This window comes from Phalacrocorax carbo, chromosome 21 (genome assembly GCF_963921805.1).
Source record: "Phalacrocorax carbo chromosome 21, bPhaCar2.1, whole genome shotgun sequence".
NCBI lineage: Eukaryota > Metazoa > Chordata > Aves > Suliformes > Phalacrocoracidae > Phalacrocorax > Phalacrocorax carbo.
Genome location: NC_087533.1, coordinates 802,465 through 830,459, shown reverse-complemented (window position 1 = coordinate 830,459; position 27,995 = coordinate 802,465). Strand labels below are relative to the sequence as shown.

General features: G+C 62.3%; 3 protein-coding genes across 13 annotated transcripts; 1 reads left to right on the top strand and 2 right to left on the bottom strand.

Moving 5' to 3' along the window:
- On the top strand, nt 1-11,622 carry ROBO3 (roundabout guidance receptor 3). Its single transcript, XM_064470703.1, has 27 exons — nt 1-148; nt 1,122-1,189; nt 2,093-2,528; nt 3,785-3,942; nt 4,036-4,156; nt 4,240-4,378; nt 4,924-5,051; nt 5,133-5,257; nt 5,632-5,803; nt 5,915-6,126; nt 6,606-6,687; nt 6,772-6,940; nt 7,012-7,188; nt 7,472-7,586; nt 7,678-7,897; nt 7,976-8,088; nt 8,192-8,363; nt 8,488-8,673; nt 8,757-8,883; nt 8,963-9,069; nt 9,157-9,307; nt 9,466-9,612; nt 9,684-9,851; nt 10,873-10,979; nt 11,055-11,132; nt 11,212-11,319; nt 11,403-11,622. Exons 1-27 carry the CDS (start codon nt 1-3, stop codon nt 11,612-11,614), a joined length of 4,146 nt encoding a protein of 1,381 aa, XP_064326773.1. The 3' UTR covers nt 11,615-11,622.
- A 43-nt stretch (nt 11,623-11,665) lies between these two features.
- Nucleotides 11,666-20,570, bottom strand: ROBO4 (roundabout guidance receptor 4). Of its 10 annotated transcripts, none has more exons than XM_064470690.1 (20): nt 20,450-20,568; nt 20,295-20,339; nt 19,916-20,194; nt 19,696-19,834; nt 19,489-19,616; nt 18,539-18,654; nt 18,175-18,394; nt 17,958-18,079; nt 17,248-17,419; nt 17,017-17,167; nt 16,803-16,933; nt 15,876-16,052; nt 15,721-15,792; nt 15,498-15,636; nt 14,551-15,405; nt 14,284-14,463; nt 13,864-14,253; nt 13,464-13,783; nt 13,213-13,350; nt 11,666-13,116 (listed from the first exon to the last, which is right to left on the bottom strand). In XM_064470690.1, the coding sequence occupies exons 1-20, from the start codon at nt 20,511-20,513 to the stop codon at nt 12,971-12,973; spliced, it is 3,984 nt and encodes a 1,327-aa protein (XP_064326760.1). In that variant the 5' UTR covers nt 20,514-20,568; the 3' UTR covers nt 11,666-12,970. The 10 variants fall into 10 exon arrangements, with proteins under 10 accessions (XP_064326760.1, XP_064326761.1, XP_064326758.1 ...); XM_064470691.1 differs by having other exon boundaries at nt 13,864-13,983; nt 14,104-14,253; nt 15,498-15,792; nt 20,450-20,566; XM_064470688.1 differs by having other exon boundaries at nt 15,498-15,792; nt 16,824-16,933; nt 20,450-20,569.
- A 58-nt stretch (nt 20,571-20,628) lies between these two features.
- On the bottom strand, nt 20,629-27,965 carry HEPACAM (hepatic and glial cell adhesion molecule). 2 transcript variants are annotated; one of them, XM_064470698.1, is made up of 7 exons: nt 27,499-27,965; nt 24,972-25,313; nt 24,464-24,745; nt 24,259-24,352; nt 23,162-23,235; nt 23,006-23,076; nt 20,629-22,919 (listed from the first exon to the last, which is right to left on the bottom strand). In XM_064470698.1, the coding sequence occupies exons 1-7, from the start codon at nt 27,830-27,832 to the stop codon at nt 22,632-22,634; spliced, it is 1,485 nt and encodes a 494-aa protein (XP_064326768.1). In that variant the 5' UTR covers nt 27,833-27,965; the 3' UTR covers nt 20,629-22,631. The 2 variants fall into 2 exon arrangements, with proteins under 2 accessions (XP_064326768.1, XP_064326767.1); XM_064470697.1 differs by lacking the exon at nt 27,499-27,965 and having other exon boundaries at nt 20,657-22,919; nt 24,972-25,716.
- Between the last annotated feature and the right edge of the window lie 30 nt (nt 27,966-27,995).

Here is a 27,995-nt window from a genome sequence, read left to right as displayed (position 1 = left end):
ATGCTGCGGTACCTGCTGAAGACTCTGCTGCAGATGAACCTGTTCGCCGACTCGCTGGGGGCCGAGGGCTCCAACTCCTCCCAGCTCCTGGTCGGCATCAACCGCACCATCGCCGCGCTCCACCTCCCCGGCCTCACCCCCGGCAACGGTACGTGCTGTCCTGCTGTCCCCCGGTCCCGCTGTCCTGCCGTCCCCGTGTCCCGCTGTCCCCGCGTCCCGGGGTGCCCGGTCCTGGTCCAGCGGTGATGCTGGAAACAGCGCACAGCCTCCCAGCCCCAGCCACCGGGACTGGCCCCCAGTCCCCAAACTGGTCCCATATTCCCACACTGGGACCTGCCCAGTGTCCCCAGTCTGGGAGTGACCCGCTGTCCCCAAATCAGCCCCGTGTCCCCACTCTGGGATGGGCTCCGTGTTCCCTGACCAACCAATTTGTCCAACCACAAACCGGGAGCGATGCTGTGTCCCCAGAAAGTCCCCGGGACTCCAAACTGGGACCAGCCCCCATGTCCCCAAATCGGGTGTGACCCTGTGTCGCCAAACCGGCTGCTGGACTCCAAACCAGGACCGACCCCGTGTCCCCAAACCAGCCTCGTGTCCCCAAATCCCAAACCAGGAGCAACCCGCTGTTCCCAAACCAGCCCTGTGTCCCTACACCAAAGCCCAGACTGCAAACTGGGACTGACCCAGTGTCCCCGTGTCACCAGACCAACCCCCAGACCCCAAACCGGGAGTGACCCTCTCCCCACAATCTGTCCCTGTGTCCCCACGCTGACCCCCTGACTCTGAGCTGGGAGAGACCCCATGTCCCTGAACCAGCCCCGTGTCCCCAAACCAGCCCCGTGTCCCCAAACCGACTCCGTGTCCCTGAGCCAAGGCAGAGTGGGGGGCAGTGGGGGGCAGCCCAGGCTGGCTGTGGGTACCGGGGGGTGAGGGAGGGGGTGTCCACCTGAATTTTAAGCCCTGTTTGAGCTTTTCTGCCTCTTTTCTAGTCTGAACTTCCCCCTCTGTTTGGTTCTGGGTGACTGATCAGAAGGGGGGGGTTCCCCCCCGAACCCCCCTCTGGGACCCTCTGCACTGGCACAGCCGGGGGCCTGGCCTGACCCCCCGCTTGTCCCAATTAGCCACTGGGCCCAGCTGCGTCCCCCTCAGCCCCTGCTGCGCCCACCCCACCCTACCGCCGCCCCCTGGGGTACCCAGTACCCCGCAGCATCCCTCCCCATCCCCATGGCAGCAGCATCCTGTCCCCATGGCAACCCCTCACACCCCCCACACCCCCCCTAGGGTGTCCCAAATTGCAGCCCCCTCCCCGTGATGCCTGGGAGCCGGGGCAGGAGCGTGTGTGCAAATGCAGGGACACATGTGCATGCGTGTGCACATGGGGATGTGGGTAAGCGCACCCCACCAGAATGCGAGTTAGTCCCCAGCATTAATGAGCATTAATTACCCCGGCACTAACGAGCATTCATTAATCCCCTTGTCCTAACAGCGGGGGTTTTCCTGGAACAGCACCACAGACCCAATATGGGGGCTTTTGAACTTAAAATTAAGGGTTTTCTGCAACCAGCTACAGAAAATTGTCACTTGCAGCTGATGGAAAAAAAAAGTCCCTTTTTTGGGGGCAATTTAGCCCCAACCCCATTTCCCCAGGGATGCCCAGCTGGAAACTGGGTGGAAAAGGGGCGTTACTGGGAGCAGAGCTGCTTTGTCCCTCTGTCCTCATCCCGCAGTGTGTCTGAGGTCTGACACCCTCCCAGTCGTGCCACCACCCCACCAGCACCCACCTGGGGTTGGTTGGGGGGTGGAGGGGGGAGGGATATATTGTCCTACCTGGCCACAATTCATCTCACCTCCTGCTCATCTCACCTCCTGGCAGGGGGTGGGGGATACACTGGGCTGAGACCTGGCTGCACCTCATCCTTCCCCCTGCTCATCTCACCTCCTCGTGGGGGGGGATATAAGCACACTGGGCTGAGACCTGACCGCACTTCATCTCATCTCCTGGTGGTGGTGGTGGTGGATACACTGGGCTGAGACCTGACAACACTTCATCTCACCCCTGCTGACTGAGCACAGCGGGTGATGGTGCCGGGAGAGCGCCGTGCGAGCCGAGAGCAGACGCTCAGCCCCACCCAGACCCCCCCTCCGCGCTCCTTGGGGTGGGAGGGGTAGTGGGGACCCACCCCCCCACCGTTATTACACAGGCACCCACCCTCAGCTGGAGGACACGGCCCCCCGCATCGTGGAGCACCCCTCGGACCTCCTGGTCTCCAAGGGGGAACCGGCCACCTTGAGCTGCAAGGCTGAAGGTCGCCCGTCCCCGGCGGTGGAGTGGTACAAAGATGGGGAGCGGGTGGAGACGGACCGGGAGGACCCCCGCTCCCACCGCACCCTCCTCCCCGGGGGGTCCCTCTTCTTCCTCCGCATCCTCCACGGCCGCCGGGGGAAGCCCGACGAGGGGGTCTACGTCTGCGTGGCCAGGAATTACCTGGGGGAGGCCACCAGCAGGAACGCCTCCCTGGAGGTGGCTGGTGAGTCTGGGGGGGCTGGGAGGGGGTTGGGGGTGCTGGGGGGGGGGTTGGGGTCACTGCTGAGCCCAGCCCGCTGCAGGGTGAGGGGCTGCAAAACCCCCGGGCCTGGGGCTGCTGGGTGAGAAGAGGCAGAAAATAGAGGAAAAGAAACGAAATGAATGAAAAGGATTGAAAAAAATTGGGGGAAAAAAGTTAAAATAATTGAAAAGAAGTGAAAATAACGGAAAAGAAAGGGAAATAATGGGAAATAAAAGTGAAAATAGATGAAAAGAAGTGAAAAATAGATGAAAATAAGTGAAAATAAGTAAAAATAGGTGCAAAAAGTAAAAAGAAGAAATGAAAAGAAGTTAAAATAGTGGAAAAGAATCGAAAATGGGGGAAATAACAGAAAATAATGGAAAATAATTGAAAATAAGGGAAAATAAATGAAAAGACATTAAAATAATTGAAAAGAAGTGAAAATAAAGGAAAAGAAATGGGAGTAAGTGAAATTAATTGGAAATAAATGAAAATAAGTGAAAATAAACGAAAAGAAGGGAAAATAAGTGGAAGTAAGTGAAAATAAATGGAAAAAGTTAGAATAAGGGAAAACAAATGGAAATAAGTAAAAAGAAATTAAAAGAAGTGAAAAGATGTGGAAAATAAATGAAAACAAGTGAAACGAAATAAAAATAGATGACAAGAAATGAAAAGTGAAATTAAAGAAAAATAAATGAAAATAAGTAAAAAGGACTTTTAAAAAGTGAAAAGAAGTGAAAACAAATGAAAAATTGAAAAGAAATGGAAATAGGTAAAAATAAGGGAAAATAAATATAATAATTGTAAATAAATTAGAATAAGTGAATATAAGTGAAAATAAATTAACATGGACTAAACAACATCCCCAGTGACACCTCGAGCCCCCCCCATTTTGCCTGTCACGTTGCTCCGGGGCACCTGCCGAGCCGCATCCCAGGCTCAGGGTTAGAGCCAGGGCCGGGATGATGCCGGGTTTAACTCCCGTCCAGGCTTAGACCCGGGCGTGCCCTTAGCTCAGCCACCAGGGATTATCGGGGTGGGGGGGGGGCAGGCCTCGATTTGGGGTCGGGGTGTTACACCCCGCATCGGGGGTTGGCTCCAGGCCCTGCCCACATTAACCACGGCATCGCTGAGCTTTATTACCTCGGTGCTGGGACAGGCCTGGGGGGGCACGAGGGGTGCGCGGGTGCGGAAGCTGAGGCAGGGCCCATGTGGCCCCACACCCCCCCGCCCCCCAGTGCTGCGGGACGAGTTCCGGCAGCCCCCCGGGGACGTGGCGGTGGCGGCGGGCGAACCGGCTGTCCTGGAGTGCGTCCCTCCCCGCGGCCACCCCGAACCCAGCGTCTCCTGGAAGAAGAATGGCGCCCGGCTCAGCGACAAGGACGAGCGTCTGACGGTGAGGGATACGGGGCGGGGGGCCCCAAAGCCAAGGTTGGGGGGTGGGGGGTCCTGAGCCCCCCCCCCCCGGTTGAGCTGGGCTCACCGGCAGATCCGCGGTGGGAAGCTGATGCTGGCCAGTACCCGCAAGAGCGACGCTGGCGTCTACGTCTGCGTGGCCACCAACGTGGTGGGGGAGAGGGACAGCGAGCCGGCCGAGCTGGTGGTCTTCGGTGCGTGGGGATGGGGATGGCATTTTTGGGGTGCTGGTGGGGAGGGTGGGGGTCATCCCACTGGCCTGATGCCCACCCTGCAGAGCGCCCAGCATTTGGCAAGAGGCCCCTCAACCAAGCGGTGCTGGCGGAGGGGACAGCGGAGTTTCCCTGCGAGGCGGTGGGGGACCCCCGGCCGGCGGCCCGCTGGCGCAAGGAGGAGGGCGAGATGCCGCCGGGAAGGTAAGCGGTGGGCGAGGGGGGCTGGCGCGGCAGGTGCCGGGGCTAGGGTGGGGGTCTGCGGTGCAGCCCGGGCAGCATGGGCTGCATGCTGGCCTGGTGTGCTTGAAGCGGCTCGCAGCCGTGTCGCAGCCTGCATCTCGCTGCATCCCCATGGCACCCCACATCCCCATGGCATCCCCGTGGCATCCTGCATCCCGTGGCATCCCGCATCCTGTCGCATCCCCATCACATCCCACATCCCATTGCATCCTGCATCCCAGATCCTGGTTGCGTCCCCATCGCATCCCGGTTGCATCCCCATCCCATTGCATCCCACATCCCATCGCATCCCCAGGACATCCCGCATCCCCAGGACATCCCGCATCCCCATGGCATCCCGCATCCCCATCACACCCTGCATATCCATCACACCCCTGATCCCCATCCCATCCCTCATCCCCACCACATCCCTCATCCTCACCGCATCCCACGTCCCCATGGCACCCCGCGCCCTCATGGCACCCCGGCACCCTGCCTCGCGGCGTTCCCCCCCCGCCCCGCCCCAGGTGGGAGGTGCTGCCCGACAACACCCTGCGGATCAGCCGGCTGCGGGAGGAGGACGAGGGCACCTACACCTGCGTGGCCGACAACAGCGTGGGCAGGTCGGAGGCGTCGGGCACCCTCACTGTGCACGGTAAGGGGGGCCCCGTGGGAGCACCCAGGGGTGCTGGCAAAGTGGCCGGGCAAGCCCTTTTCTCTCCCTGTGCTGTGGCAGTGCCCCCCCAGCTTGTCACTGGGCCCCGCAACCAGACTGTCACCCCCGGCCAGAGCGTGACCTTCCAGTGCCAGAGCAAGGGCAACCCGCCGCCCGCCGTGTTTTGGCAGAAGGAGGGTAGCCAGGTCTGTCCCCGGCCCCGGCCCTGCGCCCGTCCCACTCCCCGGCCCTGTTGCCATCTTTGTCCCATCCGTGTCCCCATCCTGAACCCATCCCCTCCTCATCCCCATCCTGTCCCCATCCCTGTCCCATCCCAGTCCCCTCCCTGTTCCCATCCCATCCCCATCCCTTTCCCATCCTGTCCCCATCCCTGTCTCATCCCTGTCCCATCCCGTCCCCATCCCTGTCTCATCCCTGTCCCATCCCTGTCCCCATCCCATCCGCATCCTGTCCCCTTCCCTGTCCTGTCCCCATCCCCATCCCCATGACCTTCCCCCCCGTCCCATCCCCCCCATTCCCCCCGCCCTCCCCCTCTCAGCACCCCTCCCTTCCCCCCCAGACCCTGCTGGTCCCCGGCCAGCCCCCGCACCCCACCGGCCGCTTTTCGGTGAGCCCCAGCGGCGCCATCACCATCGCCGACGTGCAGCCTGCCGACGCCGGTTATTACCTGTGCCAGGCCATCAGCGTGGTCGGCAGCGTCCTGGCCAAGGCGCGGCTGGAGGTGGAAGAGGGTAAGTCCTGCGCTGGCAGAGAACGGGTACGTTCGGTGCACGAGTAGCACCCATCCCAGCACTGAGGAACTCCCTTTTTCCACCCCACCCCCCCCACCCTCTTCACCATAGCGCCGGCCAAGCACCCACCGCCGGTGATCCACCGGGGTTCCTCTAACCGGACGGTGCTGCCGGTGGGGGCCACGGCACAGTTACCGTGCTGGGTGGGGGGTGGTGACCCCCCAGCCAGCGTGGAGTGGCTGAAGGATGGCAACACCCTGATGGGTGCCCAGCCCCGCACCAGCCTGCTGGAGAACAGCACCCTGCAGATCACCGGCCTCCGGGTGAGGCAGCCCGGAGCGGGGGTTTCGGGCATCCCCCCCCGGGCATTCTTGGGGTGGCACTGCAGGGGCAGGAGGGGCTCCTGGGGGTGGTGGGTGCTCAGGGTGGTGGGGGCAAGGGGCTGTGGGGGCTTAGGGTGGTGGGGGCAAGGTGTGGTGGGCGCTGAGGATGGTGGGTGCTTAGGGTCATGGGTGCAAGGGGTGGTGGAAAGGGCAACAGGCAGGGGGTGCGCAGGGCGGTGGATGCTCGGGGTGGTGGGGGCAAGGGGTGGTAAGTGTAAGGGGCAGTGGGTGCAACAGGTGGAAAGGGCAAGGAGTGCCCAGGATAATGGGTGCAAAGGGTGGTGGGTGCTCATGGCTGAGGGTGCAATGGGTGGTGGGTGCAAAGGGCAATGGGTGCTCAGGGCGGTGGGCAATCAGGGTGGTGGGTGCCAAGGTGGCGGGTGCTCAGGGTGATGGGGCAGGAGCTTTTCCCCTTGCAGGTGACAGACTCCGGGCACTATGAGTGTGTAGCCACCAGTTTGGCGGGCGAGACACGCTGGGGTGTCTCCCTGGATGTGCAAGGTGGGTCATGGGGACGTCACCACACTGGGGACGCCGTGGCACCAGGGACAAAGCCACCCCAGGTCTCCACGCATCTCCCCACAGGTGACAGATCCAGCCTCGCCCCGCCGTCCTCCAAGCCTGGTGTCCTCCCTGGGCCACCCTCCACCCCCGTGGTCACCAACATCACCAAAAGCAGTGTCACCCTGCGCTGGAAAGGGAATGAGGACAGCGGCGCCACCGACGTCACCTCCTACATCGTGGAGGCTTTCAGGTATCCCTCAAGCATCCTCTCTGGGTGCAGGGGTGATGCGGTGGCCTGGTGTCACCCCTGTCCCCTGGCAGCCAGGCGGCGGGTGGCCCATGGCGAACGGTGGCGGCCGACGTGGAGGGTGAGACCCACACAGTGAGTGGCCTCGTGCCCGACACTGTCTACCTCTTCTTGGTGCGGGCGGTCAACGCCTATGGGCTCAGCGACCCCAGCGGCATCTCGGAGCCCGTGCGCACCCAAGGTGAGACCCGGCAGTGACACCAGCAGAGATGTCCATGGACCCAGCACCCTTGGGTGCACCCCTGCTTGGTGATGCTGATGGAAGTGTCCATACGCCCAAAATCTTTGGGTGCATCCCCACCCAATGATGCCAATGGAGGTGCCCAAAGGCCCACCACCCTTGGGTGCACCCCCACTTGGTGACACCAGTGGAGTTGCCCAGGGACCCACCACCCTTGGGTGCATCCCCACCCAAGGACGCCGATGGAGGTGCCCAAGGACCCACCACCCTCTTGTGTTTTTGGCAGATGCCAGCCCCACACAGCCAGGGCTGGACCCCGAACAGGTGGAACGGGAGCTGGCGCAAGTGGCCGTGCACCTACAGGAACCTGTGGTGCTGCCTCCAGGCACCATCCGCCTCTCCTGGACTGTGAGTGCCGTGCCACGCCGTGCCGCGCCGCCAGTGCTGGGCTTCTAGTGCCGAGCATCACCCCCATCCCACCCTCCTCTTGGGTCCCCAGGTGGAACGCCAAGCACCCTTCCTTCAGGGCTACCGGGTGCTGTACCGGCAGCGCGGTGGGCGCTGGGAGGAGGCGCGGACGGTGCAGGCGCCGGGGGATCGGGTGGCCCTGCTCACCGAGCTGCGCCGGGGCCAGGAGTACGAGGTCAAGGTCCGACCCTACTTTCATCACCTCCACGGCCCCGACAGTGCTGTGCGAGCTCTACGCACCCCTGAGGCGGGTGAGTGCAGGGTTGGGGGGATGGTGAGGCTCTCCAGGGAACCCCTGGAGGTGACATGCTATGTGTGTCCCCTGGTAGTCCCCAGTGCCCCGCCACGAGCCGTCAGCGTGGCCGGTAATGGCACCAGCGTCCGCATCTCATGGCAGCCACCGCCACCAGCTGAGCAGAACGGCATCATCCGCGATTACCGGGTAAGGTCAGGCAGCGGCGGGGACGCAGTGGGTCCCCTCTGTCCCCCATGACGCCGCGTCATGGTGTCCCCATGGGTGTCCCCATCATGGCCGCCATCCCCAGATTTGGTGCTTGGGCAACGAGAGCCGCTTCCACATCAACCAGAGCGTGGAGGGGACGGTGCTGGCGACGGTACTGCGGGGACTGGTCCCGGGTGTCCCTTACCACGCTGAAGTAGCCGCCGCCACCGGTGCCGGCGTGGGCGCCCGCAGTGCCCCCGTCCCCATCCGCATCGGTGAGTCCCTCATCACCGCCTCTGCACCCATGGGTGGGGGGTGGCAGGGGTCACTCCAGTGCTGGGGACGGGTCCTCGGCAGCCCCGCCGGTGTGTCCCCCCCTTTTCCCCATGTTGCTTGCAGCCCCCCCAGTGGAGCAGGATGTGGGGCCGGCGGGCGGGAGCAGCATGGCTGAGCGTTTGGCCGAGGTGGTCAGGCAGCCGGCCTTCATCGCTGGTGTCGGTGGCGCTTGCTGGGTCATCCTTGCAGCCTTCGCCGCCTGGCTCTACAGCCGCCGTCGGAGGAAGAAGGAGCTGAGCCACTTTGCTGGTACAGGGAGGGTGCTACCTCTGAGACACCCCTACCCTGGCACCCATCACCCCACCAGCCACCCACTGCCTCTCTCTTTACAGCATCCTTCGCCTATACACCTACTGGTAAGCCTATAGGCGTCACGGGGTCCCGACGCGGCCCCTCACCACCCTCACCCCCACCTCTTTCCGCAGTGGCCTTCCCAGCTCCAGTGCGCGGCAGCCCCAGGTAACCCCCCAGCGTACCTCCCCCTCCCCGGGAACCCCAGCGCTGACCGCTGGCATCCCTTCACCCTGTCTCCTTGCAGGGCAGCTGCCGGCAGTGGTTACCCGTGGCTGGCGGATGCATGGCGCGGTGGCGGCGGCGTGGCTGGTGCCACCGGTTGCTTGGGGACCGCCGAAAGATACTACAATGGTGAGGGGTCATCATGGGGATGGGTGGCTTGGACTGGGGGGCAGGGGCGTCATGGTCAGCCCTGATGGTGCCGGCTGCCCTCCGCAGACGCCGGCATCACCCGTTACATCACCCAGACGGAGCAATTTGGGGCAGGGGCCGGCGAGGGGCCGGTTTACAGCACCATTGAGGCGGGCGGTGAGGAGCTCCGCACCTTCCCCCGTCCCTTCTCGCAGCACGGGACCCCCTACCACGGGGGGTTTCCCCAGCCGATGGATGCCCCGGCCCCCCAGGCACCCCGCGGCTGGGCTGAGCACGGTAGGGTGGTGGGATGGGTGGGGGACACACATGGGTGCTGGTGGTGCCGTCCCCTCCCCGCAGCCCCCCCCCGGCATCCTTCCTCACTGCAGGGGCCAGAGGGAAGAAGCTGGGGCAAGCGGTGAAACTGCCGGCAGTGAGCTGGACGGAGCTGCTGCCCCCGCCGCCCTCGGCCAGCGAGCTCAGCCAGTGCACCCAGGAAGAGGACGATGAAGAGGAGGATGAAGAGGAAGAAGCAGGTGGCAGGTGAGAGTGGATGGCTGGGGTGGCTGGGGCACGCTGGCCCCAGCACCCACCCTGTGGCCCCCACCCCTCAGGCTGGGGATGGAGGAGTGGTACCCCAGCGAGGATGTCCCCTGCACCACCGCCGCATCCTCGCCCACCACCTCCTCCGGCTGCCGGACCACCGCGACGCTGACGCCATCGCCACGCACCACCGAGGACATCCCTCGCCTCCACAACTTCAATAGCCCCCGCCTGCCCCGGTAGGAGATGGGCCTTGCTTGGTCCGGCTGTGCCATCGGGGTCTGGGTGTCCCATCATGGTCCAGATGTCCCACTGGGGTCTGGATGTCCCATCGGGTTCTGGGTGTTCCATCACAATCCAGCCATGATGTCACTACCTGACCTTGCCATACCATCATGGTCCAATGGTGTCATTGGGATCCAGATGTCTCATGGGGTCCAGATGTCCCACCACAATCAAGCCATGTTGTCACGATCCAGCCCTGTTGTGCCATCATGGTCCGGCCATGCCACTGGGGTGTGGTGCATTGGGGTCTTGATGTCCCACCAGGGTCTGGATGTTCCATTGCAATCCAGCCATGTTGTCACCACCTTGCCTTGCTGGTGGTCATGGTCTGGCCATTGGCCCGATGTCCCATCAGGGTCCAGATGTCCCATGGGTCTGGAGCTCCCATCATGACCCAGCCATGTTGTCATGATCCAGCCCTGCTGTGCCATCATGGTCTGGCCATGTCATCTGGCATCCAGATTCTTATGGGGGTCCAGATATCCCATCGCAATCCAGTCGTGTCACGATCTGGCCCTGCCATGCCATCGTGGTCTGGCTATGTCACTGGAGTCCAGATGTCCCACCATGGTGTAGATGTCCCTTCATGACCCACCCATGTTGCCACCATCCATCCCCGTTGCCCGGTCGTGTCCTGGCTATGCTGTCACGACCCATCCGTGACTCCGTGGGCTGGCCGCAGCGTGACAATCCAGCTATGCTGTTGCAGTGTGGCTGAGTGGTTGGTTTGCAGCTGTGCCCCAGCTGTGCCACTGTGAGCCAGCTGTGCCATCGCAACCCCTCTGTGTAGCGGTGAGCCAGCTGTGGCACTGCCATCCAGCTGTGACTCTTGAGCCCACCCATGCCATTGCCATCTGGCTGTGCTACTGCCACATGGCACTGCGGGGGTCCTGCCGACACCGAGGTGGCCACCAAGCTCCCCTCCCCACTCCCCCTCCCCCCCCCTGGCTTCACCCCACACCCCCTCTTTCCCAGGAGACCCCCCCACAGTGCCGGCACCCCCCCACGGGCACCCAGCCCCCTTCCAAGTCCGGATGCTGGCAAGGGGCACCCGCTCCGAGCCCGCCACCCTCCTGGCACAGGTAAGCCTTGGGGGGCCCTTTTGGGTGGGTGGCTCAGCAGCTTGTGTGGGGGGCTAACACTGCCATCTCGCCTAGGGAAAACACGTGGGGAGACCCCAAAAAGTGGCCCAAAGCCCAAATGCAGCCGTTACCGCCGGGAAAAACAGCCAGGAGGTGAGTGGGGGGAGAGGAAATGGGGGGGGTCCAGTGGGATTTCGGGGGGGGTCAGCCCTCTCCTCCCTCTCCGCCGCAGACCTGCCGCCACCGCCGCTGCCGCCGCCGGGCGAGACCCCTGGCCCCTCGCTGGAGCGGGAGCCGAGTGGGGCTGAGCGCAAGGTCACCCATCGCCTGCCCCGCGGAGGTAAGCCAGAGCCGCCGACCGCATGCCAAAGAGGTTTTGGGGGTGTCACCACCGAACCCCCAACCTCATCCCCTCCCTTGCAGATGAGGTCATCCCCTATGGCAAACCGTCCTGCCTGTCCCGGGGTCAGGCATCCGGCAGCTGCTCCACGACAGGCAGCGTCTCATCCCGTGGCTCCACCGGCTCCCGCGGCCACAGCTCGGGGCGCAGCCGGACGCTGGTGGACCGTGGCGAAGGGACTGGCCATCGCCGCCGCCCGGGCCCCCCGTTTCCCTGCCCGTCGCAGGAGAAGTGATGAAGCAGAGGGCGAGCCAGTGGCAGGGTTGGGGACACGGGTAGAGGGACATGGGGGGGACAGGGGGATGCTCTTTAATTTCTGAGTGGCGCCATGTAAATAGGGTTGCACAGAGCCAGCAGCCGGTGGGCAGCAGCGCGAGGTGGGGGGAAGGGGATGCTCGGGGTGGGAGGGATGAGGACAGTCAGGATGGACAAGGATGCTTAGGAGGGGTGAGGATGCTAGGGGAGGGATGAAGGCCCTGGGTATGAGGACAGTTGGGAGGGACGAGGAGGCTCAGGAGGGATGAGGATGCTTGGGGAGGCCAAGGACAGTCACTAGGGATGAGGATGCTGGGGAGGGACGAGGACCCTGGGGACAAGGACAATTGGGAGGGATGAAGATGCTTGAGGAAGGATGAGGATGCTTGGGGAGGCCGAGGACAGTCACTAGGGTTGAGGATGCTGGGGAGGGACAAGGATGCTGGGGAGGGATGAGGAGGATGCTCAGGTGGGGCAAGAACCCTGGGGACAAGGACAGTTGGGAGGGATGAGGGTGCTGGGGAGGGATGTTGGGGGGCAAGGGTGCCTGGGGGGATGAGGACACTGGGGAAGGACGAGGATGCCCAGGGGCTGGGGATCGCTGGGGTGAAGAGGACACTTGGGAAAGACAAGGTTGCCTGGGAGGGACAAGGACAGTAGGGAGGGACGAGGACGATGGTCACAGGAGAATGAGGATGGTGGGGAGGGATGAGAAGACTTGGGGGACAGCAAGAACAGTTGGGGAGGATGAGGATGCTCAGGAGGGATAAGGACCCTGTGGATGAGGATGGTTAGGAGGGATGAGGTCACTCAGAGGGAGCACAAGGACATTCAAGAAGGACAAGGTGGCTTGGGAGGGATGAGGACACCTGAGAGGGCCAAGGATGGTTGAGGTGGGACAAGGATGCTGAGGGAGGATGTGGACAGTCAGAAAGGATGAGGACAGTCAGAAGGAATGAGAACGGTCAGTGGGGATGAGGATGGTCAGGGGGACAATGACCCTGGGGAAGGAGAAGGACACTTGGGATGGACAACGGTGCTTGGGCCGGATGAGGATGACTTGGGGAGGAGGACCCTGGGGAGGGGCCAAGGACACTTGGAGGGGCCAAGTACACTTGAGGAGGATGGGGACACTTGGGGAGGATGAGGATGCTGGAGAAGGATGAGGAATTTGGGGAGGGATGGGGACACTGAGGAGGGTTGGGTCACTGGGGAAGGATGAGGACACTTGGGGAGGACAAGGATGCTGGAGAAGAAGGGACACCCACCCACCTTGGTGCCACCCACCCTTTGTGGGTGGCTTTTGCTAGCAAAGAGCCCCTTTTTGGGGAACTGCTTAATAAAGCTGGATTTTAGCTGAGCCAAGGGGACTCTGGCCTTGCTGCGCCCTACACCCTGGGGACCACCATGCTCTTGTCCCTCCTGTCCTTGGCTCGCCACTTGCCCTGGCCCAGGGGCTGCCGCTCCCAATCCCGTGGCCACCTGGAAAGAAAAGGGGATGTTTTCCAGCACCCGGCAACAGATGACACCCCGCACCACCCGTGGTACCCATAACCCCGGTGTTGGGGTGCTGCTCACCGTGCTGCGGGATGCCTGTGGCTGCCTCTGTCCCAGTTCTCTGTGGGACCCCCAGCTCTGTCCCCCAGTCCCAGGTGGGGACGGGGACCTCGGGTGAGAAGACCCCCTCCAAGGGTGATGGTGGTGGTGAGGGACCTGCTGGGGAGAAGGCGGGAGATGGTGGTATCACCATGGTGTCATGATAGGGCCACATCCCCGGGGAGGTGAGGATGCCTGGGGTCAGAGGTGGGCTCTGGGGACACTCCGCTCACCCCCATAGCCCCCATCGGCATCCTCGAGGCTGAAGCAGAGGCCATCGACGGCCACGGCCAGCACCCGGGCGAAGCTGGCGTCCAGGAGGAAGGAGCCATCGCAGGAGCTCACCAAGCTGCAGCGGGCACTGGCGAAGTTGTCCTCCGAGACAGACCCCCACCCATTCAGCAGTGACCCTCCTGGCGAGCCCCTCATAGTTGGCTGCTCTTCCTCCTCCTCTTCCTCCTCCTCCTCACCCAGCTCGGAGGCTGGTGGCCCATAGATGTAGCCATAGGTGTGTGGCGGCGAGAAGGACTGTGGCGTGGTTGGTGCTGGGGGGCTGTGGGGGACACCGTGGGGATGCTACTGGCACTGGAGGATGCTGCTACAATGGTGGTGTCCCAGGGGGACGGCGCATACCTGGGGCAGGTGGTGTCCTGGTCCATCTCCAAGTCCTCAGCCACCTGCTGCGGCGTGAGGACCCCATCGCTGAATGCTGACGAGAGGCGCCTGGTGACTGGGGACCTGTCCCTTGGGTGCCTGGTGGTCAGGGACATGTCCTTGGGGTGTCTTCTGGCCAGGGACTTGTCTCTGGGATGCCTGGTGTCTAGGAACATGTCCTTGGGGTATCTGGTGACCAGGGACATGTGCTTGGGGTACCTGTTGCCCAAGAACATGTCCCTTCGGTGACCAGTGACTGGGGATATCTCTTCAGGGTGCCTGGTGACTGGAGATGTGTCCCTTGGGTGCCTGGTGGCTGGCGAGGTGTCCTCAGTGTACCTGGTGATCAGAAACATGTCCCTTGGGTGCCTGGTCACCAGTGATGGGTCCCTGAAGCACCTGGCAGCCAGGGACATATTCTTGGGGTACCTGGTAACCAAGAACGTGTCCTCGCAGTGACTGGTGGCTGGGGACATCTCCGTTGGGTGCCTGGTGATGGGGGATGTATCCCTGGGGTGCCTGGTGTCTGGGGATGTGTCCTTTGGGTACCCGGTAGCTGGGGACATTTCCTTTGGGTATCTGGTGGCCAGAAATATGTCCCTCAGGTGCCTGGTCACTGGTGGTGTGTCCCTGGGGCACTTGGTGGCTAGGGACATGTTGCGGCACCTGGTGGACAGGAATGCATCCCTGTGGTGCCTGATGGCTGGGGATTTCTCCTTGGGGAGCCTAGTGACCAGCAATGTGTCCCTTGGGTGCCCACCGGGTGGGGACGTGTCCTTGGGGTGCCTGGTGGCTGGTGACATGTCCCTCTGGTGCTTGGTCACCGGTGATGGGTCCCTGGGTTGTCTGGTGGCTGCGGACATGTCCCTGGGGTACCTGCTGCCCAGGAACATGTCTCCACATTGACTGGGGACCAGAGACATCTCCTTTGGGTGCCTGGTCATCAGGGACATGTCCCTGGGGCACCTGGAGATCAGAGATGTGTCCTCAGGGTGCCTGGTGGCCGAGATTGTGTCCTTCTGGTTCCTGGTGGCTGGTGATGGGTCCTTGGGGTGCCTGGTGGCCAGGAACATGTCCTTGGGGCTCTCAGTGGCTGGGGACATGTCCCTGGGGTGCCGGGTGGCTGGTGTCACATCCCTGGGACTCTCAGCGACCGGGGACATGTCCCTGGGGTGCCGGGTGGCTGGTGTCACATCCCTGGGACTCTCAGCGACCGGGGACATGTCCCTGGGGTGCCGGGTGGCTGGTGACACATCCCTGGGGCTCTCAGTGACTGGAGACATGTCCCTGGGGTGCCGGGTGGCTGGTGACACATCCCTGGGGCTCTCAGTGACCAGGGATGTGTCCCTGGGGCGCCGGGTTACTGGTGACACATCCCTGGGGCTCTCAGTGACCGGGGACATGTCCCTGGGGCGCCGGGTGGCTGGAGATTTGTCCCTGGGGATCCCAGTGACTGGGGACAGGTCCTTGGGGTGCCTGGTGACCAAGGACGTGTTCCTGGGGCATGCAGTGGCCGGGGACCTGCAGGTGCAAGGGACACGGTGGCTTTTGCAGCACGGGTTGGGGTGCAGGGCACCTATCTGTGTCTCCAGGATTGGGGCACCCAGACTTACCGGGTCACTGGCGGGTGCCAGGCATGGGGTGGCCTCAGGGGTGTCACTGGTGACCCAGTGACACCAGAGGCCAGCGAGACGCTGCCCCGCCGTGGTTTTGGGGAGCTGAAGACTGGCAGCTGCCGTGGGTCCCCTCCGGCTAGCACGGCGGTGGTGGTGTCACCGTCACGTCCCCTTCGCTGAGGCCACCCGGCTGCCAGCCCAAAATCCATCCCCCACTCACCTCCGCTCCCGGTGACAGGGACGTGGCCAGGGCCACCCATGAGCACTGGGGTGCTGTGCACTTGGTGCAGCTCTGCATGGGGCGGGGAGATACAGGGCCGTGAGCCAGCTCCCTGGTGACCCCCACATCCGCCCGTGTGTCCCCCCCATACCCACCTCTCTTGTGGAGGCGCTCCCAGGGTGCCGGGTTCGGGGTGCTGGGCGAGGTTCGCACGCCGGGGTGCCCCCCACTGCAGCACCCCGTGTCCCCAAGGGGCAATGGGTGCCCACCGCGGAGGCTGCTGCGGTTGGGGGGCGTGGGGGGGCCGAGGCTTGATGGCTCCAAGGACAGGGCTGAAGGGGAAAAAGTTGTCAGGGCACCCATGGGTGCTGAGCGGGTGTCCCTTGTCCCCTCCATCCTCAGCTCTGACTGTCCCCAGGGCCCTGCTGCCTGCAGAGAGGGTCCCACAGCAATGGGGGGCACCCAGGTGGGGACCCCATAACACTGGGGGCTCCCAGGCACAGGGTGGGGTTATTGGGTAGTCTTTGCTGGTCCCATAGCACACTGGGGGGATCCCAGGCCCTGGGTGGGGGTCCCGTGGCAGTGGGTGAGGGGTCCCATGGAACTGAGTGGGGGTCTCATCGCATCATGTGGGGGGTCTCATTGGGATGGGTGGGGGTCTTATGGCACCAGGTGGACTTCTCCAGAGTACCCTGGGAGGGGGTCCCATGGAACTGAGTGGGGGCCCCATGGCACCAGAGGCAGGTCCCAGGACTCACTGGAGGAGTAGGTTCCCCATGGCTCTGGGTGGGGTTCCCAGCCCTGGGGCTCACTGGAGGGGTGGGGGTCCCATGGCTCTGGGTGGGGTTCCCAGCCCTGGGGCTCACTGGAGGGGTGGGGGTCCCATGGCTCTGGGTGGGGTTCCCAGCCCTGGGGCTCACTGGAGGGGTGGGGGTCCCATGGCTCTGGGTGGGGTTCCCAGCCCTGGGGCTCACTGGAGGGGTGGGGGTCCCATGGCTCTGGGTGGGGTTCCCAGCCCTGGGGCTCACTGGAGGGGTGGGGGTCCCATGGCTCTGGGTGGGGTTCCCAGCCCTGGGGCTCACTGGAGGGGTGGGGGTCCTTGCCATCGCTGCCCAGGAGCCGGCTGCTGAGGCTGCTGCTGCTGCTGAGGTTTCGCGGGGCACAGCTGCGTTTCCACGGACCACTGAGCCACGGTGAGTCACCAGCCACCAGCCTGTGGAGCAAGGGGTGCCATTGGGGTGTCCCATCCCCACCATACTGGGGACCTACCATGTCCCCCACCCCATGGCCACTCACCTGCGGCGAGTCGCGGCGTCCTGGCTGGCGCGGCGCTGGCAGACGAGGAGGAGGAGGGCGAACAAGGCCAACCAGAGCAGTGAGCCAGCAGCTGCGATGACAGCGGGCTGCTGTAGCACCCGTACCACCCTGTTGCTCTCCGCCATCAGCCCTGCAAGGGTGCCACCAGTGTCACTCTCATGCCACCACCTTGACTCCCACCTGCACCCCACCTTGTTTCCCGTCCCCTACCCAGGATGCTGCAGGTGGCATTGCTGGGGACCCCCAGCCCCGCACTGTTGAAAGCCGCCACCTGGACACAGAATTTGGCCCCAGGGCTCGGGAGGAGGGTTTCCAGGCGGTGGGTGCCTCCATCCACTGTCCTATTGGTGGGGCGCTGCCAGCCTTCACCCATTGACCAGACCTGGTATACACCAAGAGAAAGGGACCCCTTAGATGAATCCCCTTGATGGATCCCTGTTGATGGATCCCCCTTGGATGGAATCCTTTGCATGGACCCCCTTGGGTGAACACCCCTGGGATGAACCCCTTGGATGGCCCCCCTTAGATGAGTCCCCTTGATGGACCCCCATTGATGGGTCCCTCTTGGACAGATCCCTTGGATGACCCCTTAAATGAATCCCCTTGGGTTAGATCCTCTTGGGTGACCCCTTTCCTTAGATTGACCCCTTGGATGGATCGCCTTCGATGGATTCCCCACTTAGATGGCTCTCCTGGGATGGACCCCCAACTTGGTTGTCCCCCTTGGATGAACCCCCCTTGTTGAGATCCCTCTTGGACGGACCCCTTATATGCATCCCTTTTGGATGGACTGCTCGAGTGGTCCCACCGTGGATAGAGCCCCACCTTTGAAAGGCTCCCTCCTCAGATGGCTCCCCCTTAGACAGACCCCTTGGGTGGACCAGAAGCCCCCAGCCTCCCCCTGCCCCATCACCCCCAACCTTGTAGCCCTGGATGATGCCATTGTGGGCCTCAGGAGGAGGTGGTTCCCAGCTCACGACCACGGTGCCATTCTCCATCTCAGCCTGGCCCAGGGTGACGTGCTGGGGCGCTGCGCTTGGTACTGCCGGGACAGGGGCACTGAGACCCCTGGGACCCCTAGCCGGCCCCCCCATCCTTCACCTGGGCATCCCTGGGGACACCTCACCCCCAGCATACCTTCCTCAGGTATCCAGAGGTGCCTGATGTTGCTGTCCAAACCCTGGGTCCCTCCAACGTAGGGGCGGACCTTGAACTCGTACACGTAGCCCCTGCGGAGCGCGGGGATGACGGTGCTGAGCTCCCTGCCTGCATCGTGTTGGTCCCAGGAGGGGCTGGCAGGGAGCAGGCAGCGGTACAGCACCACATAGCCCTCTGGCACCAGTGCCGGCGTCAGCATCTGGAGGGGATGGGAAGGGTTATGAAGCACGGTGGGATGCAGATGGGACACGGGGACAGAGCTCCAGCCTCATCCCTATGTCCCATCCCACCCTGCTGGTGGGATCATGTCAGCCTCAGATGAACACGCCAGCATTACACCAACCTGCCAGCGGAGCTGGACAGCGGCAGTGGTGGGCAGCACAGTGCCATTGTCCAGGTGCAGCCTCACAGCCAGCAGGTCCCACGGCGCAGCCTCCCGCCGGCCCATTGGCAGCTGGTCTGTGGGGCAGAGGGAGGCTAGCAACAGTGCTGGGCAGGAGCAAGGTCCTGCACCAGCCCAAGCACCCACCCCAGTCACCCATGGCCGGAGACCCTGATGTCTCCCTGGAAGGGCCCACTCAAATGGACCCTTTGAATGGACACCTCTTGGATCGACCTCCTTTGATGGACCCCATGATAGACCCCACTGATGCATCCCTCTTGGATGGTCCCTTAGGATGGATTCGTCTCTCTTTGGATGCCCCTTTAGTGGCTCCCCCACCTTAGACAGACCCCTTGAAATAGATCCCCTTGGAGGAACTCTCTTGGATGGGTCTCCTTTAGATAGACTGTCTTGAATGAATCCCATTGGATGGATCCACCCCCACCTGGATGAATCCCCTTAGATGGAACCCCTTAGGTGGACATGCTTGGATGGGCACCTTGGATGGATCCTTTTGGACAGATGCCTTTAGATGGACCTCCTGAGATGGACCCCACTGCTTCTGAAGTACCCCCTTTGATGGATCCTCATTGAATCAACCCTGTTAGATGACTCAGTTGGATGGACCCCCTTGGATAGACCTCCTTGGACAGATGCCGTTGGATGGATCCTCATGGATGGGATCCCCTTGGATGACCCCCTTGGATGGACCCCCTTGATTGGGCTCCCCTTGGATGGACACCTCTTGGATGGACCACCCTTGGGCAGACTCCCCTTGGATAACCTCCATGGACGAACCCCTTGGATGAACCCCGTTAGATAGATCCTATTAGATGACTCCACTTGCAAGGACGCCCCAGCTGGCCCTAGGTGCCCATGGCGGTGGAAGCCATGGAGGTCCCACCACTGACCCTCCACGTGGAGGTGGGCGGCTGCGGCGGCGGTGCCTAGCTGGCTCTGCGCTGTACACACGTAGGTGCCGGCATCAGCGGGCGTCACAGCGTGGAGGCGCAACGTGTGCTCCTGGTCCACCTCATGCCTGTGGATCACCAGCTCTCCATCAGCCCCACCACTGTCCCACCCTGGAGATGGGACACCTCCACCCAGCCACCACCTACCTGCCCCAGGGCAGGTCCCCACGCTCCTTGTGCCACTGCACCCGCGGTGCTGGGTCACCTTGGGCGCCACAGCTCAGCTCCACGGTGCTGCCAGCCACCGCCATGGCATCGCTCGGGCGCCGCACGATGGTCGGCTTCTCTGCAGCAGGGGGACATCGAGGACGTGGCACCAAGGCCCAGGCATGATGCGTCCACCACCCACAGGAGACCCTCAGCTTACCCAGGACGGAGACACGGGCGCCCCGGCTCTCCCTCTCGCCCGCCGTGTTGGCTGCCACGCAGACGTAGAGCCCGGAGTCGCTCCGTCGTGCCGGTGCCACCCGCAACTTCCCATTGGTGACCGCGTACCGGTCGCCAGTCAAGTTCAAGGTCACCCCATCCTTCTTCCAGGTGACACGGGGTTCGGGGTGCCCCGAGGGCGGCACGCAATCCAGCTCCAGCGCTTGCCCCGCTGTGGCCACCAAATCACCCGGCTGCAGGCGGAAATTCTCCCGCAGTGCTGCGGTGGGGAGGGGACACCATGGGTGGTGGTGGGAGGGGGGAGGAAAGGATTTTTTGGGGTGCCCCCCACCCACATCATCCCTCCGAGGTGTCCTTACCAGCTGCGGTTTGGGGTGCTGTGGCTGCGCTGGGGGGGTAGCAGCCTGTGGGGTGACATGGAGGCCATGGATGCACTGAGCAGGCACCGTCTCAGCCCCGGTGGGGGGCGGGGGCAGAGTTAAGGGTATTTTGCCCCCCTGGGGGCCGTACTCACCTCCCTGGCGCAGCACGGCGAGGCAGAGCCCCAGGCCCAGCGCCATCACCCAGCCGCTCGCCATGCCACACCCGGCCAGCCTTCCCGCTTCCTCCCTAAATCCCGGTCCCTCCCCGCCAGCACCGGGGCCGGATCCGGCTCCGGATGGGGGGGCACAATAGCCGGACGTGGGGGCTGGGAAGGGACGGGTGGGGGTGGGGATGGGCAGAAACAGCTCAGCTGAGCCACGGCGCTGGGAGCACTCGATCGCGGTGGCACCCACAGCACCCAGAGGCAGCGGGGCTGGGGACACAGGTGGTTAACGAATTTAATTAATCAGAAGCAATTCCCCCCACCCCCAAGATAAATTAAGAAGAAATGAGCTCTCAGCTGGAGACACCATCAGTAGGGGCCAGAGTGAACGCTTCAGGGGCTCCCAGGCTCTGCAAGCTTTAAATTTGGGTGCCAGCCAGGTGCGTCAAGCTTGTCTGTTCTTGGCTGCCACCCACCTCTCGTGTGTCCCCCCCTCTCCGGGGAGGCAGGGGGGCACTGTGATCCACAAAGACACCCAAGGGTGCCGCTGCTGGCCGGGTAGTACGTTTAGTTTATTGGTTAGTAGTGCACCCTGAGCACCCCGGGGTGCCCTGGCACCCACTCCAGAAGCCCCCGGAGCCCAGCTTGCTTGGCCAGCTGCCCTCGGCTTCTCATCCTAAACCTATTTCCCGGGAAGGCCCTGGGGAGAGGCCATGCTGTGAGCCCCAAAACCAGGGGATTTTCACAGAAAATCCTGGTGCGGCAGAGGGGCAGCACTCGGGCCAGGGGTTTGAGCCCACCTTCAGGGGACGGTGCAGCTGGGGAGCTGGGGGGGAAGAAGGGAGCACCCTCCCCACCCCCCGTTTAGGCCTCCTGCGCTCGCTTGGGCGAGCTTGCATGTTAGCGTGCCCTCCGCTCCATACAGCGCCAGGTGCCTGCGTGCGCGGCTCTGCGTGCGGCGGTGGGTGGGCACGGTGCCCTTGCACGCGCACACACCGGCTGCGGGTGTGCTGGCTCGGCGTGCCTGGAGCGTGCTCCCTGCACGGCCCTGCAGGCTCTGTGCATGCTCTTTGCGCGTGTTCCAAGCGCGCTCCTCCCGCACGCTCCGTGCAAGCACTGCACGCGTGCTCTGTCATGCTCTCTGCACGCTCTCTCATGCTCTTTGCACGCTTTCTGCGTGCTCCATGCGTGCCCCGTACAAATGCTGCACGCATGCTTTCTGTGCACGCTCTGCGCGTGCCCTCCTGCCAGCTCCATGCACGCTCTCTTCTGACACTCCACGCGTGGTGTCCCTGCGTGCTCTGCACGCGGTGTCTGCAACTGCTGCATGCACGCAATCTCCACGTGCTCTGTGCATGCTCTGCGCAGACTCCGCACGCTCGTGCTCCTTGCACACTCTGTGCATCCTCGGACAGCACTCCCAGTACTGCACTCTCCTGCAAACGCCACACGTGCTCTCTGCACACTGCATGCACACTTCCTCCACGTTCCCCACGTGCCTGCCCTCCACACAATCCACGCCGTCTCCATGTGCTCCACGTGCTCTCTCCTGCATTCTCTGTGCACACTCTCTCTGCACACCCTTGTGCTGTCTGGCACCCTTCGTGCACGCTCTCTGCATGCTTCAGGCATGCTCTGGGAACACCCTCTCCGCTCACCCCTTGAGTGTTACCTCCGCGCCCTCTGTGCGTGCTCCACGCAAGCCCTCTTGCACGCTCCGTGCGTGCTTTCCCTGTGCACTGCATGCTCTGTGCACGCCCTCTTGCACGCTCCGTGCGTGCTTTCCCTGTGCACTGCATGCTCTGTGCACGCCCTCTTGCACGCTCCGAGCGTGCTTTCCCTGTGCACTGCATGCTCTGTGCACGCCCTCTTGCACGCTCCGAGCACGCTCTCCCTGCACGCTCCGCACATGCCCTCTTGCACGCTCTCTCCTGCACGCTCCCAGAAAGCGCGTGCGCTTTCTGCACGCTCCCTGCACGCTCATCCCGCCGAGAAAGCCATTCAAGCGACGCCCCGGGAAGGCGGGGGACGGAAGAGGGGAGCTCCGGGTGGGATCAATAGCAAATTAGTGACTTTACGCCCAGCCGAACGATGCCCGGTGGTGGGAGCGGGGCCACGCCAGTGTCCCCGCTCGCTTGCCGCCGCCGAAGCGCGCACGTGTCCCCCCTGCTCAGGCGCTGATCTCCACGGCGTTGGCCTCCTCCTGCTCCCGGATGACGTGGACGCCGGCAGTCCGCAGCAGCCGTGGGGCGCCACGGGAACGCGCCGGTGAACCCGGTGGCGACCTGTGCGTCCGCGTCGAGGCGGGCGAGCGAGCCGGCGAGCGATGGTAACGACGAGTCGAACGCCCCACTGGTCCCGGCGAGCGACCAGCTGCCGGCGCCGGCGAGCTGCCGTAACCTGGTTCGACCGTGCCGCGGGGTTCGGGCGGCGAATCTTCCTCCGCCTCCGGCGAGTCCTGCCAAAAGCCGAGCGTGGGCGAGCGTGCAAAGCGCGCGGGAGGCGGCACCGCGACGCCAAGCCGACACGCTTCCAGCCTCTCACCTTGTCCTTGAGGATGTACAAGGCCACCGGGTTTTTGCGCTCGTGCTCGCCGCTCCGCGGGATGCCCTCGGCTGTGCGGAGGCAAGGCGTTGCTTACCGCACCGGCAGCGCTGGCGTCCCCCGACCCACCACCGCCGCAGCGGGGCCAGCACTCACCCTCGTGCTTCAGGCGCTCCTCGTCCTGCTCGGCGTAGTCGGAGGCAGGTTGTGTTTCTGTCTGCCGCTTCTCCCTGGGGGATGGATAAGGGATGGGGCAGCACCGGGACCGCGGGGGGGCAGCAGGGAGGGTCCTGTGGCTCAGCTGAGGGAGGGCCCGGTGCTGTGGTGAGAGGGACGGGGGGGTGGTGGGATGGGATGGAGATGGGGGTGGGATGGGGATGGGATGGAAATGGGATGGGGATGGGGATGGGGATGGGGATGGGGATGGGATGGGATGGGGTGGGATGGGGTGGGATGGGGATGGGATGGGATGAGGTGAGAAGATGAGACAGATGAAATGAGATGAGACAAGACTAAGTGGGATGAGGCAAAATGGGATAACATAAGATGGGATGAGATGGGGTGGGATGGGATGGGGCAGGACAGGGGAGTCAAGGCAGGATGGGATGGGATGAGACGAGAGGAGAGGAGACAAGATGAGACTAATTGAGATGAGGCAAGATAAGGTGGTATGTGATGGGCTGGGATGGGATGGGGAAGGACTGATGGGTCAAGGCATGATGGGATGGGATTGGGGTTGGGATGGGATGGGATGGGACAAGGTGAGACAAGATGAAATGAGACTAAATGGGATGAGGCAAGATGGGACAAGGTAAGATAGGGTGGGATGGGATAGGTCAAGACAAGATGGGATGGGATGGAATGGGATGGGATCAGGTGAGATGAGAGGAGATGAGACAAGACTAAATGGGACAAGGCCAGATGGGACAGGATAAAATGGGATGAGATGAGATGAGATGAGATGGGATGGGGTGGGGTGGGATGGGGCAGGACAGGTGGGTCAAGGCAGGATGGGATGGGATGACATAAGACAAGACAAGATGAGATGAGATGAGACTAAATGGCATGAAGCATGATGGGACAAGGTAAGATAGGGCAGGATGGGATAGGTCAAGACAAGATGGGGTGTCATGTGATGTGATGGGACAGGATGAGATAGGATGGGAAGAGATGACATGGGGCAGACAGGATGGGATGAGATAGGAGAGGACAAGAGGAACCCCCTTAGGCTCCTCCGTTACTCCCAGCCGTACTTCTTGGAGGGTTTCCAGCAGGCACAAACAGTCACCAGGGTGACGAGGAGAAAGATGCCGCCCGTGGAGAGGATGATGTAGAGGGAACTCCGGCCTAGGGGAGAGGAATGAGGGAGGACACCCCCCCACCACCAAATTTGAGCTGGGAGAACCCACAAAGGGTGGCCAGCCCCGGGTGTGCAGAAGGGGGGGACGGGTGGCTTACGATAGACAGTGATCTTCACAGGGATGCTACGGCCGTGGCTAATGGGGTTCTCCACCAGGCAGCTGTAGATGTCATCGTCAGCCATGAGGACACGGGTGATGGTGAGGATCTTCTGGTCAGGGGAGAGGAGCAGGCGGGAGTCGTTGCTCAGCGGCCGCCCATCCTTCAGCCAGGTGTAGGTGGGCTTGGTGCCATTCTCATGTGAGCAGTTGAGGGTGAAGAACTCGCTGAGCTCCAGCACCGTCGAGGAAGCCACCAGCACTTGCGGCTTTGAGATGGGGACTGCGGGCAAGTGGGGGAGCCACAGTGATGCCATGGCTCGGGGGATGGATGGGCCCAGGGGATGGGAAGGGGGACATCAAAATCCCACCAGGGATGTAGCTTGGCTGCATGGGGTGGTTGAACCCCAGAAACCACCTCCCAGTTGGAGAAAACCCTCCCAAAAAGTGCTCAGGGAAGACATCCCATGGAGAACCCAGCCTCCACTGGACATCCTTCTAGCGCTTACTGTCCACGGTGAGGTTGATGGTCTTCTCGCCGGTGAAGGTGTCGTCGGTGATGGACACCTCCACCTCGTAAGCGCCCTCGTCAGTCAACTGCAAGGGGCTGATGAGCAACGAGCCGTTCTCCAGCACTCGGATGCGGTCACGGTAATCGGGCCGTAGGTTGCCGATGATCTCGGTGCCGATGGACTGGACGACGGTGACGGGTTTGTCACGCTTCAGCTGCCACTTGACCACCGGCTTGTCGGCGCTGGCGCTAGCGTAGCGCACCGACAGCAGCGCCGCTTTGCCCGCCGTGCCACGGACCAGCGGCGTGGGGCTGGTGATGTTCACCCCCGCCAGCAGACCTTGGGGTGGGGAGAGACAGCGGGACACCGAGTCCGGGCAGGCTGCCTGGTCCTCTGAGCCCAGAGAAAAATGGGGAGCCCCCTCCCGGAGCTGCGCTGAGCACCCCCAAAATGCATCCCAACCCTCATGCGAGCGGGCTGGTTGCATGACCCTGTGCAAAGATGCATGCATCACCCTGAAAAGTGCATGGCGGGGTGGGAGCCCTCCTGTGCCCCGGCTCAATGCAACGCTTTGCAAAAATGCACCCCCGAAACTGCGTTGGGGGTGGGAGCGCTCTTGCAGCCGGGACAAGGCTCTGCAAAAAAAACTTGCGTGCATCATCACAAAAAAATGCATGGGGGGTGGGAGCCCTCCCGTGGCCGTGTCAATGCAATGCTTTGCAAAGACGCGTGCATCACCCCCCAAAATTGCGTGGGAGGGCGGGAGCGCTGCTAGGTTGATGCAACTCTCTGCAAGGATGTATGCAGCACCCCAAAAAATGTCTGGGGGTGTGTGTGTGGTAGCCCTTCTGCACCCAGGGTAATGCAATGCTTTGAAAAGATGCATGCATCACCCCAAAAATGAGGTTTGGTGTGGGGTGGGAGCGGTCCTGCATCCAGGTTGATGCAACCCTTTGCGAAAATGCATCCATTACCCCCCAAAATTGCGTGGGGGGGTGTGTGTGAGAGAGCTCCTGCGCCCGGGTCAATGCAATGCTTTGCAAAGATGCCTGTGTCACCCCAACAATTGGGGAGGAAGTTTTGCATCCCACCCTCAGCCCCGTTGGATGCTCCGGTGCAGCCAACCCCCCCGCCAAGCGCAGATGCAAAAGTGCATCACGGGGGTCGGCGCACGTGCGTTGCTCCTCATCACTGGTTTTAAGCCAAAACAGGCAGGGAAAAAGTGGAAAAAAAATGGATTTTTGGGGGACACACTCCCCAAAACAGCCTTATCCCCCCCTTGGCAGCCCAGGGGTCTCACCCATGAACCCCCATCCAGATGCCGTCATCCAACTGTGAACAAACCGCATATTGAAGGGGAGGGAGCAGGAAAAGCAGCTGGGGAGGGCGAAGCAGGAGCAAGAAAGGCTTTAAACAAGCCCGAAAAGTCATGGGACCTATTGGTATGCAGTGTCCGTCCGTCCGTCCTCCCGGGCAGCACAGAGCTCGGCCCCAAACACATGCCCCGACCCCAAAAATTTAGGGGACCCCCATAGGGAAAAAGCCAGGATGGGATAGGGATGAAGCTTTTAATGCATCCTTGCACCCCCAAATCGCTGCTCTTTAACCATTTCTTCCCTTTTTAACCCAATTGCTAATTTTTTCTCTGCTCTGGGTAATAAATTTAGGAGTTAATTCATAAATGAGGCAATTTCCCCATCTCCTGCAACATCCCTGCCGCAGGGAGGGAGATCTCCCACCCTTCCTGGCTGGCTTTTGCTGAAAAACAGCCTCACCAAAAATCCTCATTTTCCCACTATTTCATGCAATAAATCCCTATTTCTTTGGCAAAAAGCACAGCAGCATTTTTGGGGTGCCCTGGCTGCAGCCTTGGCATTTTTTTTTAGGGTACAAATCCGACTGGCTTTGCTTTGCATCCTCGGCTCAGCCGGAGGGAACCGAGGCCTCCCCAGGGTTAGTTTTGGGTCCAAACTCTGGAAAAATGGTGCAAAATTATTGCAGGTCATTTTTTTTCTCCTTGCTGGACCCAGGGCGGGGCAGTTTGGTGCTCATCGAACCCCAAAATGTGGGTATTTAGGGAACAGATGCTAGATGGAACCGAGGTTGCGGTGGGGTGGGGAGAGAACCTAGAAATGGGGTGAAAAATGGGCTTTTGGGGGAAGCTGAAGGGGGGGGTGGGGAAGAAAATAGATTGAGGGATGCTGAAAAAAGAGCAAAAAAGGGGTACAGGGGAAGCCGAAAAGCTGGGGAGAAGCTTGGGGTTGGCTGGTGCCAGATCCACCCCCCAGCAGGACCTGTTTGGTTTTGGAAAAGTGTTTTCCCCAGTTTTTATTCCCTATTTCCCACACATCCCCCTTTTTATCCTCTCCCAAGTGGAGGGGATGCTCGACAGCACAGCAACCCCCCCCAGACCCCCCTACATTGGCTACCCGCCCCAACATCCTCCACCCGGATAGCCCCCCCAAAACCCATGGAAATATAGGGAAAAAAAAAAGCATGGAAAAATGGGGGGAACCCCCCCTACCTGCGTGCAGCGCCAGGAGCCAGGTCACCGGCAGCAAGCAGGGGGGAGCGGGGTGGCCCCGCAGGGCGGCAGGTGCTCCCCACATTTCGGGCAGGTTCGCCCCCCGAATCGCTCCGCTTCCCCACTCCGGGCACGTCCCTCGGCGCTCCCGGCTTGGCGCTCGGCCCCGCTCATGTCTCTTGGGTTGGTTTTTTTTTCCTTTTTTTTTTTTGTTCTTTCCTTTCTCAATAGAGCCCTGTGTCCTGGTGGCTTTCGCCTCCCCGGCGGCCTTGATCTGGCATTTATTTGGGGAAAAAACACTCAGATTTGCAATTTCTCCCCCCCAAGTTTCCATGTTTTCCCCATCCTGGGGAGACGCTCGAGGTCAGGGGCATCACCCCGTTGAGCCTGGCTGAGGTGTGAGGTTTGCCATTCCCTCCGCGGGCAATCCCATGGGATTTAGGGCTCAGAGCATCCCACTAAGTTGTTTTTTTTTTTGGGGGGGGCATTTTGCAGAG

What these genes read in the sequence shown, in the direction of transcription:
- ROBO3 (XM_064470703.1), top strand. Translation starts at nt 1, where the DNA reads ATGCTGCGGTACCTGCTGAAGACTCTGCTGCAGATGAACCTGTTCGCC. An exon ending in GGCGAGATGCCGCCGGGAAG is followed by an intron (nt 4,379 to 4,923) that starts GTAAGCGGTGGG and finishes GCCCCGCCCCAG; the next exon opens with GTGGGAGGTGCTGCCCGACA. An exon ending in CCCCGTCCCCATCCGCATCG is followed by an intron (nt 8,364 to 8,487) that starts GTGAGTCCCTCA and finishes TGTTGCTTGCAG; the next exon opens with CCCCCCCAGTGGAGCAGGAT.
- ROBO4 (XM_064470686.1), bottom strand. Translation starts at nt 20,513, where the DNA reads ATGGCGAGCGGCTGGGTGATGGCGCTGGGCCTGGGGCTCTGCCTCGCC. An exon ending in GCATCATCCAGGGCTACAAG is followed by an intron (nt 17,420 to 17,957) that starts GTTGGGGGTGAT and finishes GGTGTATACCAG; the next exon opens with GTCTGGTCAATGGGTGAAGG. An exon ending in CAGGACACCACCTGCCCCAG is followed by an intron (nt 13,784 to 13,863) that starts GTATGCGCCGTC and finishes TGTCCCCCACAG; the next exon opens with CCCCCCAGCACCAACCACGC.
- HEPACAM (XM_064470697.1), bottom strand. Translation starts at nt 25,650, where the DNA reads ATGCATTTTTTTGTGATGATGCACGCAAGTTTTTTTTGCAGAGCCTTG. An exon ending in TGTGAAGATCACTGTCTATC is followed by an intron (nt 24,353 to 24,463) that starts GTAAGCCACCCG and finishes CCTCTCCCCTAG; the next exon opens with GCCGGAGTTCCCTCTACATC. An exon ending in TGTACATCCTCAAGGACAAG is followed by an intron (nt 22,920 to 23,005) that starts GTGAGAGGCTGG and finishes GGCTTTTGGCAG; the next exon opens with GACTCGCCGGAGGCGGAGGA.